Consider the following 20,503-nt stretch of genomic DNA (forward strand, 5'->3'; position numbering starts at 1 on the left):
AGGCCACACTGGAATCTCACTTCCTCTTCCGGCCTGACCCAGGGGAGCCAAGGACAGATCACGGACGAGAGACACCAACCCAGTCTGCCTTTACCTCCACTGGGAAAACCCAAGTCCTTGGCCCTCACCAAGGGCATGATGATGCCCCCACCCCCTAGATCTGGAATTAATAATCTTAGCATGCAGCTGAGCATGGAGAAGTGTTTAAACTCCTATGCATGTCAATATGCCAGAAAATGGGGCTCTGTTCTACAGGAATCCTGGGGCATTCCATGATGTAAGCATCAAATTTGCATAGAAACTATGTACACCTTCCTGTAGTTTATTTTATTTATTTATTCTGGAATTTGAACTCAGGGCCTCATACTTGCTCCCCTTTCTTGCTCATGGCTGGTGCTCTACCACTTGAGCCATACCTCCAGCCTTGCTTTTGGCTGGTTAATTAAGAGATGGAGTCTTGTGAACTATTTTCTTTTTTTTGGGGGGGGTGGTCCTGGATTGGCCTCTAACTTCCACCCTCCAGATCTCAGCCTCCTCTCTTGAGAAGCGAGGATTAGAGGTATGAGCCACCAGCCTTGGGCCTCCTGTAATTCTTTCAATTATCTCTCTGTGAATTGGAATATCAACTGCAATGCAATTGTCTTTGTTCCTAAATAGTGTCACCTGCAAAACACTGTATTCCTTACAATACAGCCCTGTGGTGAACAAACGGAAGAAAACACTAAGCACTACACAAATGCGGGGGTTAGATCACGATTCCCCTCTGCAACACAAAGCTAACAATAATACCATTCTTTGTACTGAGCACTTACTGTGTGCCAGGTATACAGTTCCCTTCTATGTGGGGAGGGTACAGGTATTGGTACAGCCTCACAATCCTAGCTACTTGGGAGGGAGCCATCCAGAGGATCGTGGTTCCAGGCCAGCCTGGGGAAAATGCTAGTGAGAGCTCTATCTCAACAAATCATCTGAAGATGGTTGGGTATGGCTATAATACCAGCTATGTGAGAAGGATAGGTAGGATGTCAGTCCTGGGTAAAAAGTATGGGCCTCTGTCTATAAAGGAACTAAAGCAAAAAGAAGGGAAAAAAAAAAGAATTGGAGGTATTGTCTCATATAGTAGAGTACCAGCTGCTAGAAAGCAAGCTGACCACGCATAAGGCTCTGAGTTCAATCCCCAAAAATATATAAACAAACACACAAAAATAAATGAATCATTTAGGGCTGGGGAAATAGCTCAAGCAGTACAGAACCTGCCTAGCAAGTATGTGACATACACAAATAGTATATATCCCAAGAATTCAAGGTTGGTTTGATAGCCCTCACCACATCATAGAGTAGAAAAGCTCCATGCGACCTCTGGAAAAGAGATCTGGCAAAATTCACCACTGTCCCTCATACAGGTCGGTGCCAGGGATGGTGTGGAGATTGTCAACCATGACAAACATCTCCTGACCCAAGGAAGTGGCTGTCTGCTGCTCTCACCAAGAGCTTCAAAGCCAGGGAGGAGACAGAGGTACCCGCTGGCATGTGACTATTATTCCCAGATATGAAGTAAGACACTGAGTAAGTCGTGGAAACACCGGGTGAGAAGAGAGGAACCTTGGCGGTTTGCACACGACCCTAAAGTTCTCAAGGACTCTACCCAAAACTCCCACAATCAATAAGGGAAGTTACTACAGGGTCTGGCTATAACCCAAGGAGGCATAAGAACTCTTTCTCACTCCAGTAATGTCAAGTTTGAAAGGGAAGTGAGAAATTTGCACACACGCACATATACATGCACACACACATGCACATATATACTTCTTATACATAGCTTCCATTCAAATGGCACACACATGGAAATGGTGCTGTGGCTCAAGTGGTAGAGTGCTAGCTTTGAGCAAAAAAGCTCACAGACAGTGCCCAAACCCTGAGTTCAAGCCTCAAGGCAAACAAACAAGTGAACAACAGCAACGAGAAAAGAAATCAAATACATGAGAGGTACCAGATCTTCAGGAAGAAGGTGATAAAAAAAAAATCCCACCACAGAATATATGCAAGAATACAAGTAGAATATAGTAACAGGAAGGGAAAATGGAATACGAGGAGCGTGACGACGTACATTGTGCAGAACAGAGAAAATGTCCAAATATCTAGCTAGGGCCTCGTGAAACACGGGGAGTCAGACCAAGGCGGCTTTGCCACACATGGGAAAGGAAGGGCGGTAGCATTTGATTCCAGGAGAAAATCAAAAGTAATTTAACAAGAGGCAAAACCCAGAAATGGCCAATTACATACTGCAAGAATATGCCGCCATCACTGATCTAGAACACCGTGTACAGAAAAGAGCCAAACTGGAGAGAATGAAATAATTCAATGCTACTTTGTTCATAAGTAGGAAACAAATACACTTTTGCAGCAGAGGAGATCCTTGAAGGTCAGAAATTGATTTATGTTGGACGGGGAAGGTGGTTTAGTGGTAGAGTGCTGCAGCCTAGCATGTGTGACACCCTGGGTTCGATTCCCTCAGTACCACATAAACAGGAAAAACCAGAAGTGGTGCTGTGGCTCAAGTGGTAGAGTGCTAGAGAAAAAGAAGCTCAGAGACAGCACCCTGAGTTCAAGCCCTAGGACTGAAAAAAAAAAATTTAAGTCAAGGGGGAGAGGATAGACTCATAATCTTTGCTACATTTTCCTGGCATTTCCAATGGTTAGAATGAGCAGCTGTAAAGTTTCTAATTTAATTTAAATAAAAAAAAATTCTGGGTGACACTGGGGTTTGAACTCAGGGCTTTGTGGTTGCAAGGCTGGTGTCTCTACCACTTGAGCTTCATCCCCAGACCTTTTTGCTTTAATCATTATTATTTTTGTGGACAGATTTTTTTTTTAATTACCTGAAGCCAGCTTTTGAGCCATGAGCTACCTACCCATGCCTCCTGAGTAGCTGGGATTACAAGTGTGCACCACCACATCCAGTTTATTTGTTGAGATGAGGTTCTCCTTCACTTTTTGCCCTGGTTGGCCCCAAACCAGAGCCCTTGAGAGAGCAGAGTGCCCAGCCTGGCTCTGCATTGGGGGGGGGGTGCTGAGGGGATAGGGGAGGGGAGTTACTCACTGTTTTCTCAGGACAGGAGCTGGGCAGGGCACTGGCTTCAATGAAATACTTCCTCAGAAGGTGCTTGCTGGGGTCTGGACTGTCTAGAAGGATGTAGGAACAGAAGAAGGCTCCATGACGAAGCAGGAAAATGGCGATGTCTTCGTTCCCTAGGGAGACAAAACAGCATGTGGGTGTCCCCGCTCTGGCCCATGGCACCATGCTCCAGACAGGGGCAAAGGTCCTTGTACTCGGTGATATCCCTGAGCTTCATTTCCTGCACCAAGATCCAGGTGGCTAGAACTTTTCAGAGGGCTCTGCCCTGGGGAAGCCTCGTTCGTCGCTGGTCCCTGTCACCAAATCTCCTTTCTAGGGAGTCTCGAGGGGTAGGAAGAGAAGATGATCAGTTTTTGTGTTGTCATGTTTTTGTCCTTGTCTTGGGGCCTTGAACTCGGGGCCTGGGCGCTGTCCCTGAGCTCCTCAGCTCAAGGCGAGCGCTCTACCCCTTGAGTCACAGCACCACTCCCAGTTTTCTGGTGGTTCACTGGAGATAAGAGTCCCACAGACTTTGCTGTCCAGGCTGGCTTTGAACCGTGATCCTCAGATCTCAGCCTCCTGAGTAGCCAGGATGACAGGCTTGAGCCACCGGTGCCTGGCCATGAACAGGAATTGTTGAAAAAGCGTCTCCAGGGTCTGTCCGCCGCCGAGGTGCGAGGTTGGTTGGGGAGAAGTCACAGCCCCCGGCCAGCGCAGGGCGGGACCCTGGAGACTCACCTGCTTTGATGGCTGCGTACAGGGGCAGGCGGACGATGACGGGAAACTCGTTCTTCCGGACGGCGTAGCTCTCGGGGTCAGCCCCGTGGCTCAGGACCAGGAGCTTCACGATGCCCAGGTGTCCCCGCTGACAGGCCAGGGCGAGCATCCAGTTGAGCAGGCGCTGGGGGCTGCAGGGACCTGTGGGGGGACAGGACAGCACAGCCCACTGTGATGGCCACTGGCTGTCCTCATCCTCATCATCCTCCCACCACCAACACAACCCAGTGGCCTCCTTCAGATCCAAGTCCCACCTGCTGAGAGGCCACGCTGTCTGGATTTAAGACTTCTGACTTGAACCCCACACCCAGTGCGATCTTGAGAGACTTTTAAAAGTATGCATGGGGGCTGGGGAGGTGGCTCAGTGGTAGAGTGCTTGCCTAGCATGCATGAAGCCCTGAGTTCGATTCCTCAGTACCATATACATAGAAGAGGCTGGAAGTGGTAGAGCACTACCACTTAGCAAAAGAAGCTAAGGGACAGCGCCCAGGCCCTGAGTTCAAGCCCCAGGACTGGCAAAAAAAAAAAAAAGTATGCATGGAAAGCCAGGCTCTGGTGGCTCATGCCTGCAATTCTAGCTACTCAGGAGGCTGAGATCTGAGGATCACAATTCAAAGCCCACCAAGGTAGGAAAGGCTGTGAGACTCTTTATCTCCAATGAACCACCAAAAAGCCAGAAATGAGTGGTGGCTCAAGTGGTAGAGCGCTAGATTTGAGTTCAAGGATAGGACTCAGGGCCTGAATTCAAGCCCCACAACAGATGCCCCCCCCACCCCAAAAATCAGAATAAGGCTCTTGCAACATGTCTGCTCTGTGTAGGTTAACATGGCTCATGATTCTGAGGTACAGCCAAAAACAGCTGCTCCCTCCTCTAGCTACTTATTTTTTTTTATTTCACTTAGTGAAATCACAAAGAATGATACTAACTTACTATTTTCCTCGGTCATACGAGGATTTGAACTTGGCGTCTTGTGATTGCGGATTCTCAACTACTTGAGCCATGACCCCAACACTTTTTTTCCTTTAGTATTTTTGGAATAGTGTCTCAAATTTATGCTTGCTTCTGCTTCAGTGTTTTTGAACAAGGTCTCTCACATTTAGATTTAAATGTTTCCCACATATTGATAAGCGTGTGCCACCGCATCCAGCTTTTATCAGATTGAGATGGCTTCTTGTGACTATTTTGCCTGGGGTAACGTTAACTGAGACCTGTTCTCTGATCTCTGTTTCCTGAGTAGCTGGGATTACAGGGATGTGTCACTGTGCCTGGCCCCAGTCTCTTTTGTAAGGGTCCTAAATCTGCCCTGATTGCTGCCCAGAACCTCCCCCATTCTCCACAAGCGTGTTGAATGTCTTGTTTTTCAGTCCTGGGGTGGTAGCAAGGTATTTGCTCATGTGCTGTGATTTACCTGTGAAGGACTCAAGTAATTCCTGTACCACTTCGGTGTGTCCAAAATGGGTGGCCACCACGGCGGGGTTATCATCCGTGGGCTCTGTGGGCATCTCCACGTGCTTCTCGGAGAGCAGATATCGCACCGTCTCCACATCCCCATGGGCTGCTGCGATGCTCAGAAGCTGGCCCTGGACGGGACAGAGCAGGGTGGTGCTGCCCGGTGAGTGCATTTAAAATGTTTCACCAAGCTGGGCACCAGTAGCTCATGCCTGTAACCCTAGCTACTTAGGAGGCTGAGATCGGAGGATCACAGCTCAGTGCCAGCCTGGGCAGGAAAGTCCACGAGACTCCAAGGAACCACCAGCAAACCTGAAATGGGGCTGTGGCTCACAGAGGTAAGAGCACTAGCCTTGAGTGAGCAAAAGAGCTCAGGGACAGTATCCAGGGCCTGAGTTCAAGACCCACGACCGACAAGAATAAATAAATTAAACAAACAAAATCCAATGTCTTTTACAGATCTTCCCAATTGGTTCTGAACCTGTGCTAGTTTTGCCATGCGTGCCCCAAACCAACCAACCAACCAACAAGCCTATTGGCGAGCACAGCGGCTTCCATCCGTCACAGACAGCACTGTGCTGTGACCCTGACCAGGACCTGCTCCTGCCTTGATCTTCCGCCGAGAAGTCATCTGGAAACAAGTGACACCCTCAAGTTTTGTGCCAAGCGAGCTATTTCTAGAACACAATCAATCCCTCCCTCCTCCTTCCCCCCATCAATTCTGCTGATGGGGGAGCAACCTGAGAGCCTCCCCGCCCCTGCCCTGGCCTGCGCACGATGCTGTGGCAGTCACCTCAGCCCACATCCTGACCGACCTTCTGCGGCGGGCCCGTGCCGCCCTCCTCCGCCTCGCAGGCCTGTCTGAGCAGGTGGCGGGCTCGGCCCAGGTCTCGCTGCTTGTAGGCTGTGTGGATGTCCTCGGTTCTGGGGGAGCATGTGGGGGGGTCCCCAGCTGGCACCGACAGTTTGCTGCCCATGTCCCTGGCACCTGCAGGGAAGGAAGCACACACACTGCTCCTTAGCCCTGGAGACAGGGGGGGCGTTGGGGGGTAACTGAGCTCCAGCCCAGGAGGGCTGCGGCCTGGTGGAGGGGCTGGGGGGCGGACCTGGTGGCAGGGGAGGTGGGCGTGGCCTGGAGAGCGGTGGAATCCCCCCCCCCCGCCTCTATTCACCCCTGCTAAGATCTCGTGGAAGTGTGGACTGCAGGCATTGACTGCCCAGCCCGTCCCTAGTGCTCCAGGCCCTGCCATTCTGCTTGTCTGTGCTGTGGCTGGCGGTGGCTGCACGCTGGTAGGAAGCCTGACCTACATGAAGGAAGGTTCCAGATGCTCCAGCTCCAGCTCAGCCCCCCATGCTGTGGGTGGGGTGAGGCCCGCTTTATAGAAGGCTGAGCGTGGCCAAGGCTGACAGAGAAATGCCTGGAGCACGCGCTGAGCCCGTGGGACACAGCACTACGCTGGGTTCTGAACTGACAGGTCTCCACCAGACCTGCCCTCCACCAGGGGCCCCGAATCAGAGGTCTGGGGGCCTCAACCAGATTAAATTCCCTGTTTATGAAGCCAGGTGCCAGTGGCTCACACTTGTAATCCCAGCTACTCAGTAGGCTATCTGTGGAACATAGTTGCAAGCCAGCCCATAGCAGGAAAGTATATGAGACATTTACCTCCAATTAGCTAGCAAAATGTAGAAGCGGAGGTGTGGCTCAAGTGGTAGAACATCAGCCTTGAGCACAAAAGCTGAGGGATAGGACCCAGGCCCTGAGTTCAAGCCCTAGGATTGACATGTATGTGAACATTCATTTCTCTCTCTCTCTCTCTCTCTTTCTCTCTCTCTCTCTCTCTCTCTCTCTCTCTCTCTCTCTCTCTCTCTCTCTCTCTCTCTCTCTCTTTCTCTTTCTCTCTCTCTTTCTCTCTCTCTCTCTTTCTCTCTCTCTCTCTCTCTCTGCCCCCAGTCTAAGCCATGATCTGTCCCCACCCCTTATTTTTGGTTGGTCATAGGCTTTAACTCAAGGCCTGGACACTGTGCCTGAGGTTTTTGGTTTTGGTTTTTGGTTTTGGCTCAAGGCTGGTGATCTACCACCTGAGCCACAGCTTTGCTTTCAGAATTTTTGGTGGTTCATTGGAGATAAGAGTCTCATAGACTTTCCTGCCTGGACTGACTTTGAACTGTGATCCTCAGATCTCAGCCTCCTGAGTAGCTAGGATGACAGGCATGAGCCACCAGTACCCGGCTTGATCTGTCCCATTTTTAGGCAACTGCTCTAAATGTTCATGAAACTGGGCGATCAGCTCTGGCTTCATTACTGAAATACCATGGCAGGAATTGTGTGTGTGCGCGCGCACATGTGTGTGTACTCATACTAGGACTTGAACTCAGGGCCTTGGTGCTGTCCCTGGGCTTTTTCACTCAAGGTTGGCATTCTACTTTCCACCTCTAGCATTCTGCTGGCTCACTGGAGATAAGAGTCTCACAGATTAGTCTGCCTGGGCCAACTTCAAACCTTGGCTCTTTAGCTCTCAGCCTTCTGAAGAGCTAGGATTACAGGAGGGAGCCACTCTGGTGCCCGGCTTGGCTGGGCATTTTAGGGGAAGACAAGTCAGAGAAAAGCTTCCTATGCAAGAAGTGACACACACAGATAAACAGCCTTGATTCTCAGCACACTCTGATGGTTGTTATTAATTATTTATAGCCTGGGACCCTCAGACATCTGAGAGCAGGCCACAGGGAGGGAGGGAGAGAGGGGGGGGAGGGAGGAAGGGAGGGAGTTAAGGGTGGCAACCTCCATCAGAAGGGCTCACTTCATTAAGTCAGGGCACGTCCTCTTGGATTAAGCAGAGACCCTCCTTGTCTGGTAACGGCAAATGTGCAGGTGTCTGTGTGTATCAGCAGTCACCTGGTGTAAGCAGCCTCTTTGGTTTATGTTACAAATGCAAAATACAAATAGTTAAACCCTTAAGCCAAGGGCCTGCACATTGGGAAGGTGTGGTCTGAATCACGTGCATGTCTCGCTGTATCCAGTATGATTTAATTTTTGTGCTGGTCCTGGGGCTTGAACTCAAGGCCTGGGCAATGCCTCTGAGCTTTTTCATTCAAGGCTAACACTCTATCACTTGAGCCATAGTGCCACTTCCAGCTTTTTGGTGGTTCATTGGAGATAAGAGTCTCACAGACTTTCCTGCCTGAGCTGGTTTTGAACCATGATCCTCAGCTCTCCTGAGTAGCTAGGACTGCAAAGTGTGAGCCACCAGGACCCAGTTCCAAAATATTATTTTATTCAGTAAAACACCATACTCCTTACATAAATTCCTCCTGAAGACGTAAAACTTATAGTAAACACAGGGGCCTTCCAAACAGACTCTATTTTAATTCAACACCAATGCCCTGAACAAGTAGCAGGAACTAGTATGAACATCATAGCAGCAGCTTGGAATAGTTCCGTTTCAAAGTTTTCAAATAATCCTTTGCTCTCTATATTATAATTTCTATCATTATCATTATCCCACAGAGCAGTGAAAATGTCCAACACACACACACGTGCACACACACGCACACACGTGTGCACACACATGCATAGTGCTACAAACAGGATGAAACTTGTTCTGAATACATACCTAACCCAGTATTTAACACAGGAAGATGAGAGCTCCTTTCTTTCCCTCCCTCCTTTCTTTCCTCCCTCCCTCCCTTCCTTGTCCTCCTTTTTCCCTTTTTTATTTTTAGGTTTGGCTCGTGTTGCTTATTTGATTTTAATGGAGAGCCAGGGGGGTGTGAGAATGAACTTCAGAGAGGAAGAAGACAAACGCAGGGGCAGGCTGGGGTGAGGGTACAGTGTGTGTAGAGAGGAGGAGAGAAGTGGGGGATCCAGAGCCCACCACACTCTAGGGTGACCCTGAGCCACAGACCAGTGGGTCACAGGCTACAGGCCACATTTGCTAGAAGTTCTGAGCTAAAACTCGCCATCCACGCGTCCCCGGCTGCAGGAACGGCGCCCTGGGGTTGAATGCGGGCGGTGCTTGGCGGAAGTCCATTAGACGAAGAAGCACTTGGTTTTGAAAACCCACAGAAGCAGACATCGTCTTGTGCTTGGCAACCACTTGGAATTTAATATTCTATTTCTAAATACTTCTAGTGACATGGGCTCGGCCATTTCTCGGAGACACAACCTCAGCTGTCAATAACCCAACCTGGAAATGCCGTGTTCCAGAGTCATGGTTTAGAATAGCTAACTGTCCTGACCTATAGAAAAGCAAGCAGAAGTGATTCTTATCACCTGGTATCTGAGAGCAGTCATTAAACAAAATCCATCTTCCAGAATAACCCCGACTCTAGAAACCTTGCCACACACCCCAACAATTCACCTCCCGGTTGCGGCATCTCCCCAAAGCCATCTCCTCCTTTTTCTGTCGGTCCCTGGCTATGTCCTGTCTCCAGTACCTTTCCTACCTTTCCTTCTATAATGCACAGTATTTGCGCTGGCATCTTTCTCCTGACACAACAAGTAGAATAAGTTCTCTATCTGCTGTTTCATTCAGTAAATCCCGGGCAATGGAGAAGAGACAGAATTGTGGTCTGAATTCTCTAGTTTCTAGTCCTGGCTCTGTGTGTGTGTGTGTGTGTGTGTGTGTGTGTGTGTGTGTGTGTGTGTGTGTGTGTGTGTGTGTGTGTGTGTGTGTGTGTGTGATATCTCTTCTCTTACAACAACACGCGATGGAGGTAGACACTGCTACTTAATTGAGAATGCGAGGCCTCCCTTCCTCTCCACCCAATTCGAGAGCCATCTGTGTCTCTTTGAAAACACACTGTCATGGCATTAGCACCCTGTGATATTGCATTTACCCCTATCAAGAGATTACAGTGAAAATAATAATCATAAAAGCCCCCTAAGCCCGTAACGCCTGGCAGAACGGCCACCCGCAAACTTGGCCACGGTACTGACCTGATCATATTTGCGTAATCGCCTTCCTGTGCCTTCCTCCTGCGAGTGTGCAAATGGCCAGGGCTCCCCAGGAGGGAGGGAGGGCAGGCCCGCCTCGAGGTGAGGCTCACCCCCTTCCACTTCAGCAGCTCCCCTGCGTGGCTCTGGGGAGGAGCCTTCTCCCCAACATGCCACTCCAAGGAATTTTTAGCCTAAGCAGCAGCTTTGAGCTCTAGATTGCACGATGGTGAAATACAACCTTTTATTCCTACAGGAGGAAATGCAAGAGGATGCAGACTGTGGAGGGGAGGAGAGAGAGAGAGAGAGGGAGCCAACACCCTCTTCCCCCCCCCCCCCCCCGCCGTGGGCAGCAATTTCTCCCTGCTTCCAGACAGATGGTGAGGGCTCAGCCTCCTGCTGGCCACTCCATCAGCATCCCCACAGAAAGCAAAGGCTGAGGAGCGAGGACCAGCCCCAGCTGGAAAGCAAGCAACGCTCCCTGCACAGCCTCGCGGTGGCTTCATCAAGCTCTGCAGATCTTTCTGAGTAAACTGTGGTCAACCCCCCCCACACACACCCGGCAATCCCAGGGTGTAAAGGTTCTATTTTCCTTTGTAATAGGCGCTGGCGGCTTACGCCTGTAATCCTGAGATCTGAGGATCGAAGTTCAAAGCCAACCTGGGCAGGAAAGTCTGAGAGACTCTTATCTCCAATTGACCACAAAAAGCTGCAAGTGGAGATGTGGTAGTGTGCTATCATTGAGCAAAAACAGCTTAGGGATAGTGCCCCCAGACCCTAATTTCAAGCCCCAGGACTGGCGCGCGCGTGTGCGCGCGCATGCACACACACACACACACACACACAATTGCAATGAATTCTAACATCTGAGATATCCCTATATCCAATATTTGATAAGTCAAATATTGAAATGCTTATAACATACACTGAAATTGGCTCCTCCTCCTCCTCCTCCTCTTCTTCTCCTCCTCTTCTTCTCCTCCTCTCCTCCTCCTCCTCTTCTTCTTCTTCTTCCTCCTCCTCGTCCTCCTCCTCGTCCTCGTCCTCGTCCTCGTCCTCCTCCTCCTCCTCCTCCTCCTCCTCCTCCTCCTTCTTCTTCCTTCTTCTTCTTTCTTCTTCCTCTTCTTCTTTTCTTGCAGTACTGGGATCTGAACTCAGGACTTTGTGCCCACTAGGCAGGAGCTCTACTGCTTAAGTCTACCTGTCTCTCCCCCACCTCCCTCCATGCAGGTCCTGGGCACGTCCCTGAACTCTTGTGCTCAAGGCTAGTGCTCTACCACTTGAGCTACAGCTTCACTTCCAGATTTTTTTTCATTTTTTTATTTTTTGGTAATTAAGTGGAGAAAAGAGTCTCATGTACTTTCCTTGCCCAGGCTGGCTTCGAACCACGATCCTCAGATCTCAGCCTCCTGAGCAGTTAGGATTCCAGGTGTTAGCCACCACCACCTGGCTTTGTGTTGGCTATTTTCAAGGTAGGGCCTTATTTTATGCTTGGGATGGCCTGGATTGCTGGGCTGTGGTCCTTCTATTCCTGCTTCCCCTGTGGCTGGGATTACAGGCATGCATCACAGACAGAGTCTCCTGAACTTTCCCCTACCCCCAGGATGTCATGATCTCTGCTTCCCAAGTAGCTAAGATTACAGACATGAGCCACCCTGTCAGAAGCGGGCACATTCTATGGTCAGTTCACCATTGTGAAACTGACACGATTATTTTCAGGAAGTGACAAGAAAATCCTGTATGAGAACTTAGGGAAAGATTCTGCTACTCTACCTGTGGTTTTTCTCTCTTAGGAATGAATCTACAGCGTGACAGCACAAAAACAGAAAGACCCATACACGAGCTACGACCCGTGATGGGCAGCAGATACCATGCACTTATTTGTTTTTTAGCTCTACTACATTTCTCAATTGCATTGCTTTCTTTACCTTGGGTGATTGTGTTCCACGTGGCCTTACAAGGGATAGGTGTGTGTCTACTGGCTGTGTGTGTGTGTGTGTGTGTGTGTGTGTGTGTGTGTGTACAGCGACACCCCCTGAAAACCGTGTGCTCATTTGTTCTCCCTTCTCCTCCACAGGTCTTCAGGCAAGCTTCGCAGCCTCAAGTTCAAACAACAGAAACAACAGAAACGGACTTCGGCACGGTGGAGTCCATGCCCAAAGCAAGGCCTCGACACACAAACCGCAGAAGTAGAGAAGTCTGCATGCTGCCAGCCTGCTGCGACTCCCATGGACAGATCTCAGAGTGGACAGAGACAAATCCCGGGGTAAGGGCGGCGGCGCCCTGGGAGGTTAAACCCCAGCAGCCTTGGCTAAGGACACACGCAGCCCATGAAGACAGAAGTCCTGGGATGTGCAGTGTGTGGTGTGTGGACACAGCTGCGCCTGGTCCTGGGAGCTGGTGGGAGCCACTCACCAGAGCTGTTATCCTTTCATGAAAAAGCCCAGTGGTCACACACACACACACACACACACACACACACACAGAGCTGCTGCTTAGAACAAACCCTGGATGCACAGCTGTACAAACTTCTCTCCCCCCCTTCCCTCCCTTCTTCATTCTCTTCCTCTCTTCTGTTATTCTCAATCCCTACCTCTCCTTCCCTCCTTTCCCTCTCCTCCCTCCCTCCTTTCCCTCTCCTCCCTCCCTCCTTCCCTTCCTTCCTTCCTTCCTTCCTTCCTTCCTTTGTTCTCTCTCTCCCTTCTTCATTCTCTCTCTTCCTCCTTCCCTTATTCACTATTCCTCCCTCCCTTCCTTATTCTCTCTTCCTTTCTGTCATTATCTCCCTCCTTCTCTCCCTTTCTCCCTCCCTCCCTAATTTCCTTCTTCCCTCTCCCCCTCTCTGAGACTTTCTCTTTCTCCCTCGGTGTCTCTGATTCTTTCTGTGCCGGGCTCTGTATCTGTTGTCTCCACGTGAGTGTTATTCTGAATATTAAAGCAAAGTCCTCCACCATTGCTCTGTGACCACAAGCATCTTAAGTACGCCTGGGCTCTGCTCTCAAAGCTCTCTGCCCTCCCCCCTCCCCTTCTCTCCCTCCTCTGTTCTCCTCTTGTACTAGAAGCATTCCTCACCAGAGAGGAACTGTGCTTATTTCTGGTTAAAAATTAAAAAAAAAAAAAAAAAAGACCAAGAGAAAAGAGACATTGTTTAAGGTCCAATTTAGAAAATTTTCTGATAGCTTTATCTTGGCAACTTCCTAAAGCCCGCTTATTTATCCAAGTTTGCGGAAATCACTTTGCTGATAACAATGATACAAAAGGTTTTTTTTGTTGTTGTTGTTTGTTTAGCAGAAAGAGAAGGATGGAAACATTGTTTTGCACTGATGGTAAGTCTGGAAGGAAACGGATTGATTTAATCCTCTCCTGAACTAGTATATCCGCACTGATGGATCAGCAAAGCCCCAGATCTGAAATGCCCGGATGAGAGCTCCTTCACATTCCAACCCCTGGGGCCCTGGGGCCAAATTCCCACTAAACATCAACGCGTCCCTGAATCAAGTTTTCCAAATCTGGGCGCAAAGCAACAGCTCAGCAAGCTGCAAAGCAAAGCGATCAACCTTAGCAATCAGGGAAAAGGCAGCCGCTTCGTCCCTTTTGGAAGAAGGGGAAAGCAATCCCCTTCCCAAAGATTTCTGTTGCTTCAAGCCCTGAAGGGGCCAAGTTGGGACACCCGGGAAGAGTCTGTGGACATTCTCACTAAGTCACTGGTGAGTTTGCCAGGTGCTGATTGAGCCACACGCTCTTTCTGATCTCAGCTGGAATTCGAGGCAGGAGCCACTGGTGCCTGGCTGGGTTATATTTCCTTGACTGGGCTAGAACCCCCAGAGCAATGCTAAATGGAAAGTCAAGGTGACTTCCTTGTCTTGTTCATGACGTCAGAGGCAAAATTCAGTCTTGCACTATTAAGGATGACCTTAGCTGTGCATTTTTAACAGACACAGCTTATGAGGTTGAAGAAAGGGGCGGAGCTCAAGCACCAAGGAAGGGGTGGAGCTCCCAGAAGGAGGAGGGGCTCCAGGAAAGGGGCGGAGTTCCAGGCCACAAGAAAGGGATGTTTCTTGAAGCAACATGAGCAGGACAGATGCCCACAGTGCACAGTTCCTCACTGAAGCTGGCATCAGGGGCAGGCAGGGAGCTTCCCTCCCTGCTGCTGAGAGTAACCAATTCTATTCTGGAAAAATTCGACTGAGGTTAAGGTTAGTGTGTCTCAGGGCTCTGCTTCCTAAGTTCGAAGCATAGCTTTCGTTGCCCCCGGAATGGATGGATTCCCTGAGCCATTGCTCCTGCCACCATGGCTACCACCTAGCCCTGCTCCCTCCTTGGCCTGGTCAGTAGGCGATTCCTTACTGGGCACTGTGTATCTTCCCTGTGCCAGATCGGATGCCAGTCCCTCACTGACCATGGTGTTCCCCGCCCCCCACCTCCACAGCCCAGGCTAATGGGTACAGATTGGATCCTTCTAGAATATTCAACAGTGGCCCAGCCAGAAGACAAGCTGCCACCCAAGGGCGGGGGGGGGGGCAGAGGGGAGAGGAGGCACTTCCTAATTCTATTTCCTACTTTTTATTTCTAGAAGACCAAAGAGCCCCAGCTTGAGCAGCCCACTTGGCTCTGATATTCATATAGACCTAAAAAAAAATTTTTTTTTCAACGAAAAAAGACATGATTAGATGTAGCTAATGGAACAACCTGGAATGTGAAGACTTCCCGGAAAGTTCCTTCTCCATCCTTGGTCCATGCTGAGTCTGGCGGTGGTCGGTCCTCTTAGAGGCTCGGTCTTGGTCTTTCAGGTATAAAGGGCAGGGGAGCCCCCAAGCACCCCACCTTCTGCAATCCAGGAGAGTCTGGCCTGAGTTATCTAGAAGTTTCCCTACTTCTTGACTCCTGGGTGCCTCCCGCAGCTGGCAGGGCAGGTTTGGCCACTCCGGCGGTGTCACACACCCAGGAATGTCTAATGACATGTTTGTGGGAGGCACTTGTGCAGCAGCAGGGCCAGAAAGTCCCGCCCTGCCCTCCTGTGCCCCCCTGTGCCCCCTGTGTCCTCCTGTGCCCTCCTGTGCCCCTCTAGCCTGGGAACCATCAGAAATGACTCTGAATTCCTCCGGACCATGGAGGAGTTCACCGCTCGCTCGTGAGGTGAAGATGTGACCCGCTCTCCTGGGACACAGGCCACAAGCTCCTGGCAGGGCACCACGGCCGCACCAGGCTCGCCTGCACTTACAACATGTGAAATGGCAAAGCCATGGAGCCGGGAGGCATGACTCAAGTGGTGGAGCACCTACCTCACAAAACACAAGGCCCCGAATCCAAAGCCCAATATTGTCAACAAAGAAAAGAAGAGAAAGGGCGAACCATTTTGAATATGCACAAGGGAGAACATTTTAAATATGCACAAGGTAAAAAAAAAATCATACAAGCCAAGCAGAAGTGCATTGGTGCAAAAACATTTCCTAACACACAGCTAAAAAGATACAAAATAGCATCGCCACCAAATCCACAAGTTAAAAAAAAAATCACATTGTATTTCACTTTGGTTTTTTTTTTTTCTAAGCCAGTTCTAGCAGGTATGCTGGGAGTCTGGTGGGGGCACATCTGTCCATCTGTCATCAGAGCTCTGTGAGTGGCTAAGACTAAAGGAGTGACATACAAGTCTGAGAGATTGTCTCCAGGGAGGAAACTGGATAGGGCGGTGCATGCCTGTAAATCCCAGCAACAATGGGACACCTGTCGGTAGATATGATTTCAGCTCAAAGAAGGAGAGTGAGCCTATCCTAAAATTAGCCAGTGAAAATCAGGGCTGGAAGCATGGCTCAGTAGTAGCACACCAGCCCAGCAAGAGCAAGGCCCTGAGTTCAAATTCCCGTACCACTTAAAAAGTGATGATAACAACAACAGCAATAACAATAACAATAATAATAATAATAAGCCCAATAGGATGCAATATCCCATGTTCCTAAGGTCTTTGTGTCCACAATACATTTGGTACACAGCCCCTCATTTATTTATTATTAATTTAAATGAGACACCTCTGCCCAGATATATTTTATAATGAAAAAGCACTAGATAACTGTCATTTTATTTCCTGTAATTGACAACGCCCTGTTCCCGCTTAGCCTGAACTCCCTGCCGGACAGTGGTGGTTCCCTCCCAGCCCCGTTCTTACCATTGTGGGTCTCCATGTCGACTTCTGGCCCCACGGCTGCTCCCGCCGGCCCCACACACCAGTACATGCTGGGTGGTCTCCACATGCCAGCCATGGGCCCTCCAGGCCGGTGACCTCCAAAGGCAGGTCCTGCTGCTGTCACACCAGCCGCCGGCACCGCGGCCGCACAGGTGGATTATGGGTGTGAACACACAATCATGGTGTGTTTTTCTGGAGGCAAAAGGACATTAGAACATCAGATATCTCATTAACACAAGTACTTACATGCAGGCCCCTGCAAACATGTACTGGTCATACCAGTTCAGTTATTCTCCTCTGTGAGTGTGAGAGTGTGTGTGTGTGTGTGTGTGTGTGTGTGCACGCACACACACGTATTGGCGCTTAAACTCAGGGGACTCACATTCTTGCCTGTGTTTTTTCACTCAAGGATTGTGCTCTATCACTTGAGCCATACCTCCACTTCCAGGTTGTTGATGGCTAACAGGAGATAAACATCTCATGAACTGGGCACTGGTGACTCACACCTGTAATCCTAGCTACTGGGGGGGGGGGGGAAGGAATCTGAGGACTGAGGTTCAAAGCCAGCCCAAGCAGGAAAGTCCCCATGAGACTCTTATCTACCATTAATCACCAAAACACCAGAAGTAGAGCTATAGCTAAAAGTGGCAAAGCACTAGCCTTGAGCAAAAGAACTCAGGGATGATGCCCAGGCCTTGATTTCAAGCCTTAGGACTGACAAAAAAAAAAATAAAATGGAGTTTCCCAAACTTTTCTCCCCAGGCTGGTTTTGAACGCTGATCCTCAGATCTCAGCCTCCTCAGTAGCTAGGATTCCAGGTATGAGCTACTGACACCCAGCTCCTTTCCCATACTTCTTAACAGTCTATCTGTCTGGCCAAATCTATCAGGCGCTCCTCCATCCAACTTCAATACTGGGTTCACATCTTGGCCGGCATGCAGTCGGCACACAGCTCATCTTGTTCTTTATGAACCACTTCTTGCTAAACCAAAGTGGCACTGCCCCAGCGAAACACATGGTTGGGGCAGAGAAGCCCAAACAGTCTGGGGAAGAAAGTGGACAAGACTCAGGAGGTGATCAAAATGCGTATGGATTATAAAAACCTAATTTGGAAAATCAACCGAAGAATGGCAAGAAGGGAGAACTCCTCAGACAGAATCTGGTCTAAAAGAAAGGTTCCAAGTCTGATATAAACCCCCCGAAACTACCAAGTTCTGCCGCCTCTGCTCCTAAATACCTAACATCTCAGCAAACATACCACCCCGCGTCTCAAAAATTCCCAACCCCAGAATTCCCTCTCAAAACACGTGTCAGCTTGGACACCAGTAGTTTGCTCCTGTAATCCTAGCTATTTAGGAGGTGTGGAGATCTGAAGATTGAAGTTCAAAGCCAGGCCAGGCAGGAAAGTCGGAGAAACTCTTATCTCCACTTAATTATTATTATTTTTTAAAAAAAGCCAGAAGTGGAGCTGTGGTAGAGCACTAGTCTTGAGCAAAAGCAACTCAGACATAGTGTCCAGGTCCTGAGTTCAAGCCCCAGGACGGGCACAAAAACAAAATAGGAACAACAAAGTCTTACAGATATTTCAGGCTACTTCTCACCCCACACACCGAGTTCCCCTTTCAGTTTCTGTTCATAAATCACTCCACTACTGGACGGTTTTGTCCAGGGTGCAGATCACGCCTTCATCCACATTTGACTACACTGTAAGCTGAGGCTTTCTGATGAGGTAATTCAAGTTTTTCTTCATTTTTTTTTTTTTTTTGCTCCCAAATACATACCAGGCTTCCTTCTGCTTCTTTTTAAGATAACAGTTCAACAGAATCCTGGTTAAATGACATATTTTCCTTCTACAGTCCAAAAAAGAGTTGCAACAGATGTGTTTTTCAAAATTTTTCTTCCAGTCATGTTTATTTTACTCATTTTAAAGTATAAATTTCACTTTGCCAGCTCTTCGTATCCGCGGATAAACTCCCAATGCTTATTGGAAAAGCTCATGGGGAGCCTGGCATTTCATTCTATAAATGCTGCTTAAAGCCCTTTTGGTAAAGCATGAGGTTAAAGATTTTATGAATCTGGAAGAGAGGGCTGACAGGGAAAGTAATTGTTCTACGCCAGTGGCTGATGGCTCACTCCTGTAATCCTAGCTACTCAGGAGGCTGAGATAGGAGAATCATGGTTCCAAGCCAGCCCCGGACAGACAAGTTCATGAAACTCTTATCTCCAATTAAACCATCAAGAACACAAAAACAAAACCAGAAGTGGCAATGTGGCTCAAGTGGTAGAGCACCAGTCTTGAATGAAAAAGCCAAGCAAGAGAAGTGTGAGGCCCTGAGTTCAAGCCCCAATTGAGTCAGGAAGTAACTAAATAAACACCACTGTGACTTTTCCAGCAAGAGAGATCCAGCCTGTGCACCCAAGGGCTCCAGTGGAGGCTGTGGGGAATGCAGTCAAGGGATAGTGGGCGAGGGTGGGCATAAACAGAGAGCCCAGGACAGTCCCAGGAAAAGACCTGGGGAGGCCAGGACAATGGGTCGGTCGGTGGTCTGAGTTAGAAAGACAGCTCCCCAGCATTTCTTACCAAACACAAGGAAGAACAATTGAGTTCCCTGGGGAGAAGGGAGAGGCTCCATTCATCCATGAAAACAAACCTGCTCACTCCTGTTACCTTAGCTATTCAGAAGGCTGAGGACTGAGGATCATGGTTGGAGGCCAACCCCAGCAAGAAAATCTGTAAGACTCTTAACTCTGGTTAACCACCAAAAGGCTGGAAGTAAAGGTGTGGTTCAAGCAGTAGAGCACCAGCCTTGAGTGAAAAAATTAAGGGGCAGAGCCCATGCCCTGAGTTCAAGCCCCAGTACCAACACAAGATATATCGATATCTACCTATATCTATATTGATATCAATATCACCTATTATTGGTATGTTATTTAATAGTATTCTTTTTCTTTTTCTTTCTGGAGCAGGAGTAAAGATAGTGAAAATTAAATCACACAAGGAATTTAATGTTCCCGTTTTCCAAAACCATGCTTACTACGGTCTTTTTAATTCTTGAATACTCTGTCACTTTGTGTGTGTGTGTGTGTGTGTGTGTGTGTGTGTGTGTGTGTGTGTGGAGGGTAGGGAAGAAGGTACTGAGAAGATGGCAGTCCATGGCTATCCAAGCAAAAGTGTGAGATCTTATCAAAAGAGGTAAACCGGGCTGGGAGCTGGCTGATAGAGCACCTGCCTAGCAAGTTGGGGAGAGGTCTTGAGTTCAAATCCTCAATACTGCCAAAAAATAAAAAAATCTAAACAAGCCAGCAAACAAATGCATTTGTACACGAGTCACACGGCCCCCACCCGCCCGCCCCGACCCCGGCATAGCCTATTTGGGGAGACGTTTGCCCAGAACGCAGCTATCCACTTCGAATCTTCCACTCGCCAGCCCTTGCCGCGAGACGTGTGTATGGGAAAGAAAGACACTTCCTGGCTTCGAATTACACCGGGCGGCTGGCGCCGGCTCTGGGGGCCCCCAATTCCCCGTCCGCGTCTTCCCACCGACCTTTCCAGCCTTAGGGTCCCGTGCCAGGGAAGGCGGCGGCGTGCCCCGGCGGGCGCAGAGGTGGCACCCAGAGATGCCGAGGGGGAGCCCGGCACCCCCAGGCCGTCCCGGGCTTGGAGACGCACGCGGGGATCAAAGGGCGGCGCGTCCTGCTTTGGCTCCTGCCCCTCCTCCCCGGGCTGGGTGCTGCGCAGGGGCTGGTTTGGGGGTACCACTCCCTCCCCACATCCACACTCCCAACCCGGCGGCGAGGTCCCAGCGCCGCGGGGTGCAGCTAGGAGGGCGACGCACGGGCTCCCTCCGCGGCCCCCCTCGAGCTGTGGGGCCCGCGGCCTCCGGGCAAAGTCCACCCGGGGCGAGCAGGCGGGCGCGGGGCGCGGGGCGCGGACCCCCGGGCGTGCACTCACCTGTGGCGATGGGGTGCGGGGCGCGGGGGATCCGGGCGCGGGCCGGGGCCTGGCGGTCCCTTCCTCCCTCCCTCCCTCCGCCCTCGGCCCCCCGA

General features: G+C 49.8%; 1 protein-coding gene across 4 annotated transcripts in view; it reads right to left on the reverse strand.

The window, feature by feature from the left end:
- The window catches only part of Lrrk1 (leucine rich repeat kinase 1), a 67,793-nt gene extending 47,290 nt beyond the window's left edge, over positions 1–20,503 (reverse strand). The window contains exons 1-6 of one of the 4 annotated variants that reach the window (XM_070043137.1): positions 20,409–20,503; positions 16,439–16,648; positions 6,158–6,330; positions 5,302–5,473; positions 3,854–4,033; positions 3,101–3,249 (exon numbers count right to left, since the gene is read on the reverse strand). In XM_070043137.1, coding sequence (XP_069899238.1) covers positions 3,101–3,249; positions 3,854–4,033; positions 5,302–5,473; positions 6,158–6,330; positions 16,439–16,532 — 768 coding nt within the window. In that variant the 5' untranslated portion in view covers positions 16,533–16,648; positions 20,409–20,503. Of the gene's footprint in view, positions 1–3,100; positions 3,250–3,853; positions 4,034–5,301; positions 5,474–6,157; positions 6,331–10,278; positions 10,463–11,200; positions 11,250–14,964; positions 15,140–16,438; positions 16,649–20,408 lie in introns of those variants that run through there. The other 3 variants (XM_070043138.1, XM_070043141.1, XM_070043140.1) reach the window with 3 other exon arrangements.

This window comes from Dipodomys merriami, unplaced genomic scaffold (genome assembly GCF_024711535.1).
Source record: "Dipodomys merriami isolate MVZ:Mamm:240054 unplaced genomic scaffold, mDipMer1.0.p SCAF_33, whole genome shotgun sequence".
Classification (NCBI taxonomy): Eukaryota; Metazoa; Chordata; class Mammalia; order Rodentia; family Heteromyidae; genus Dipodomys; species Dipodomys merriami.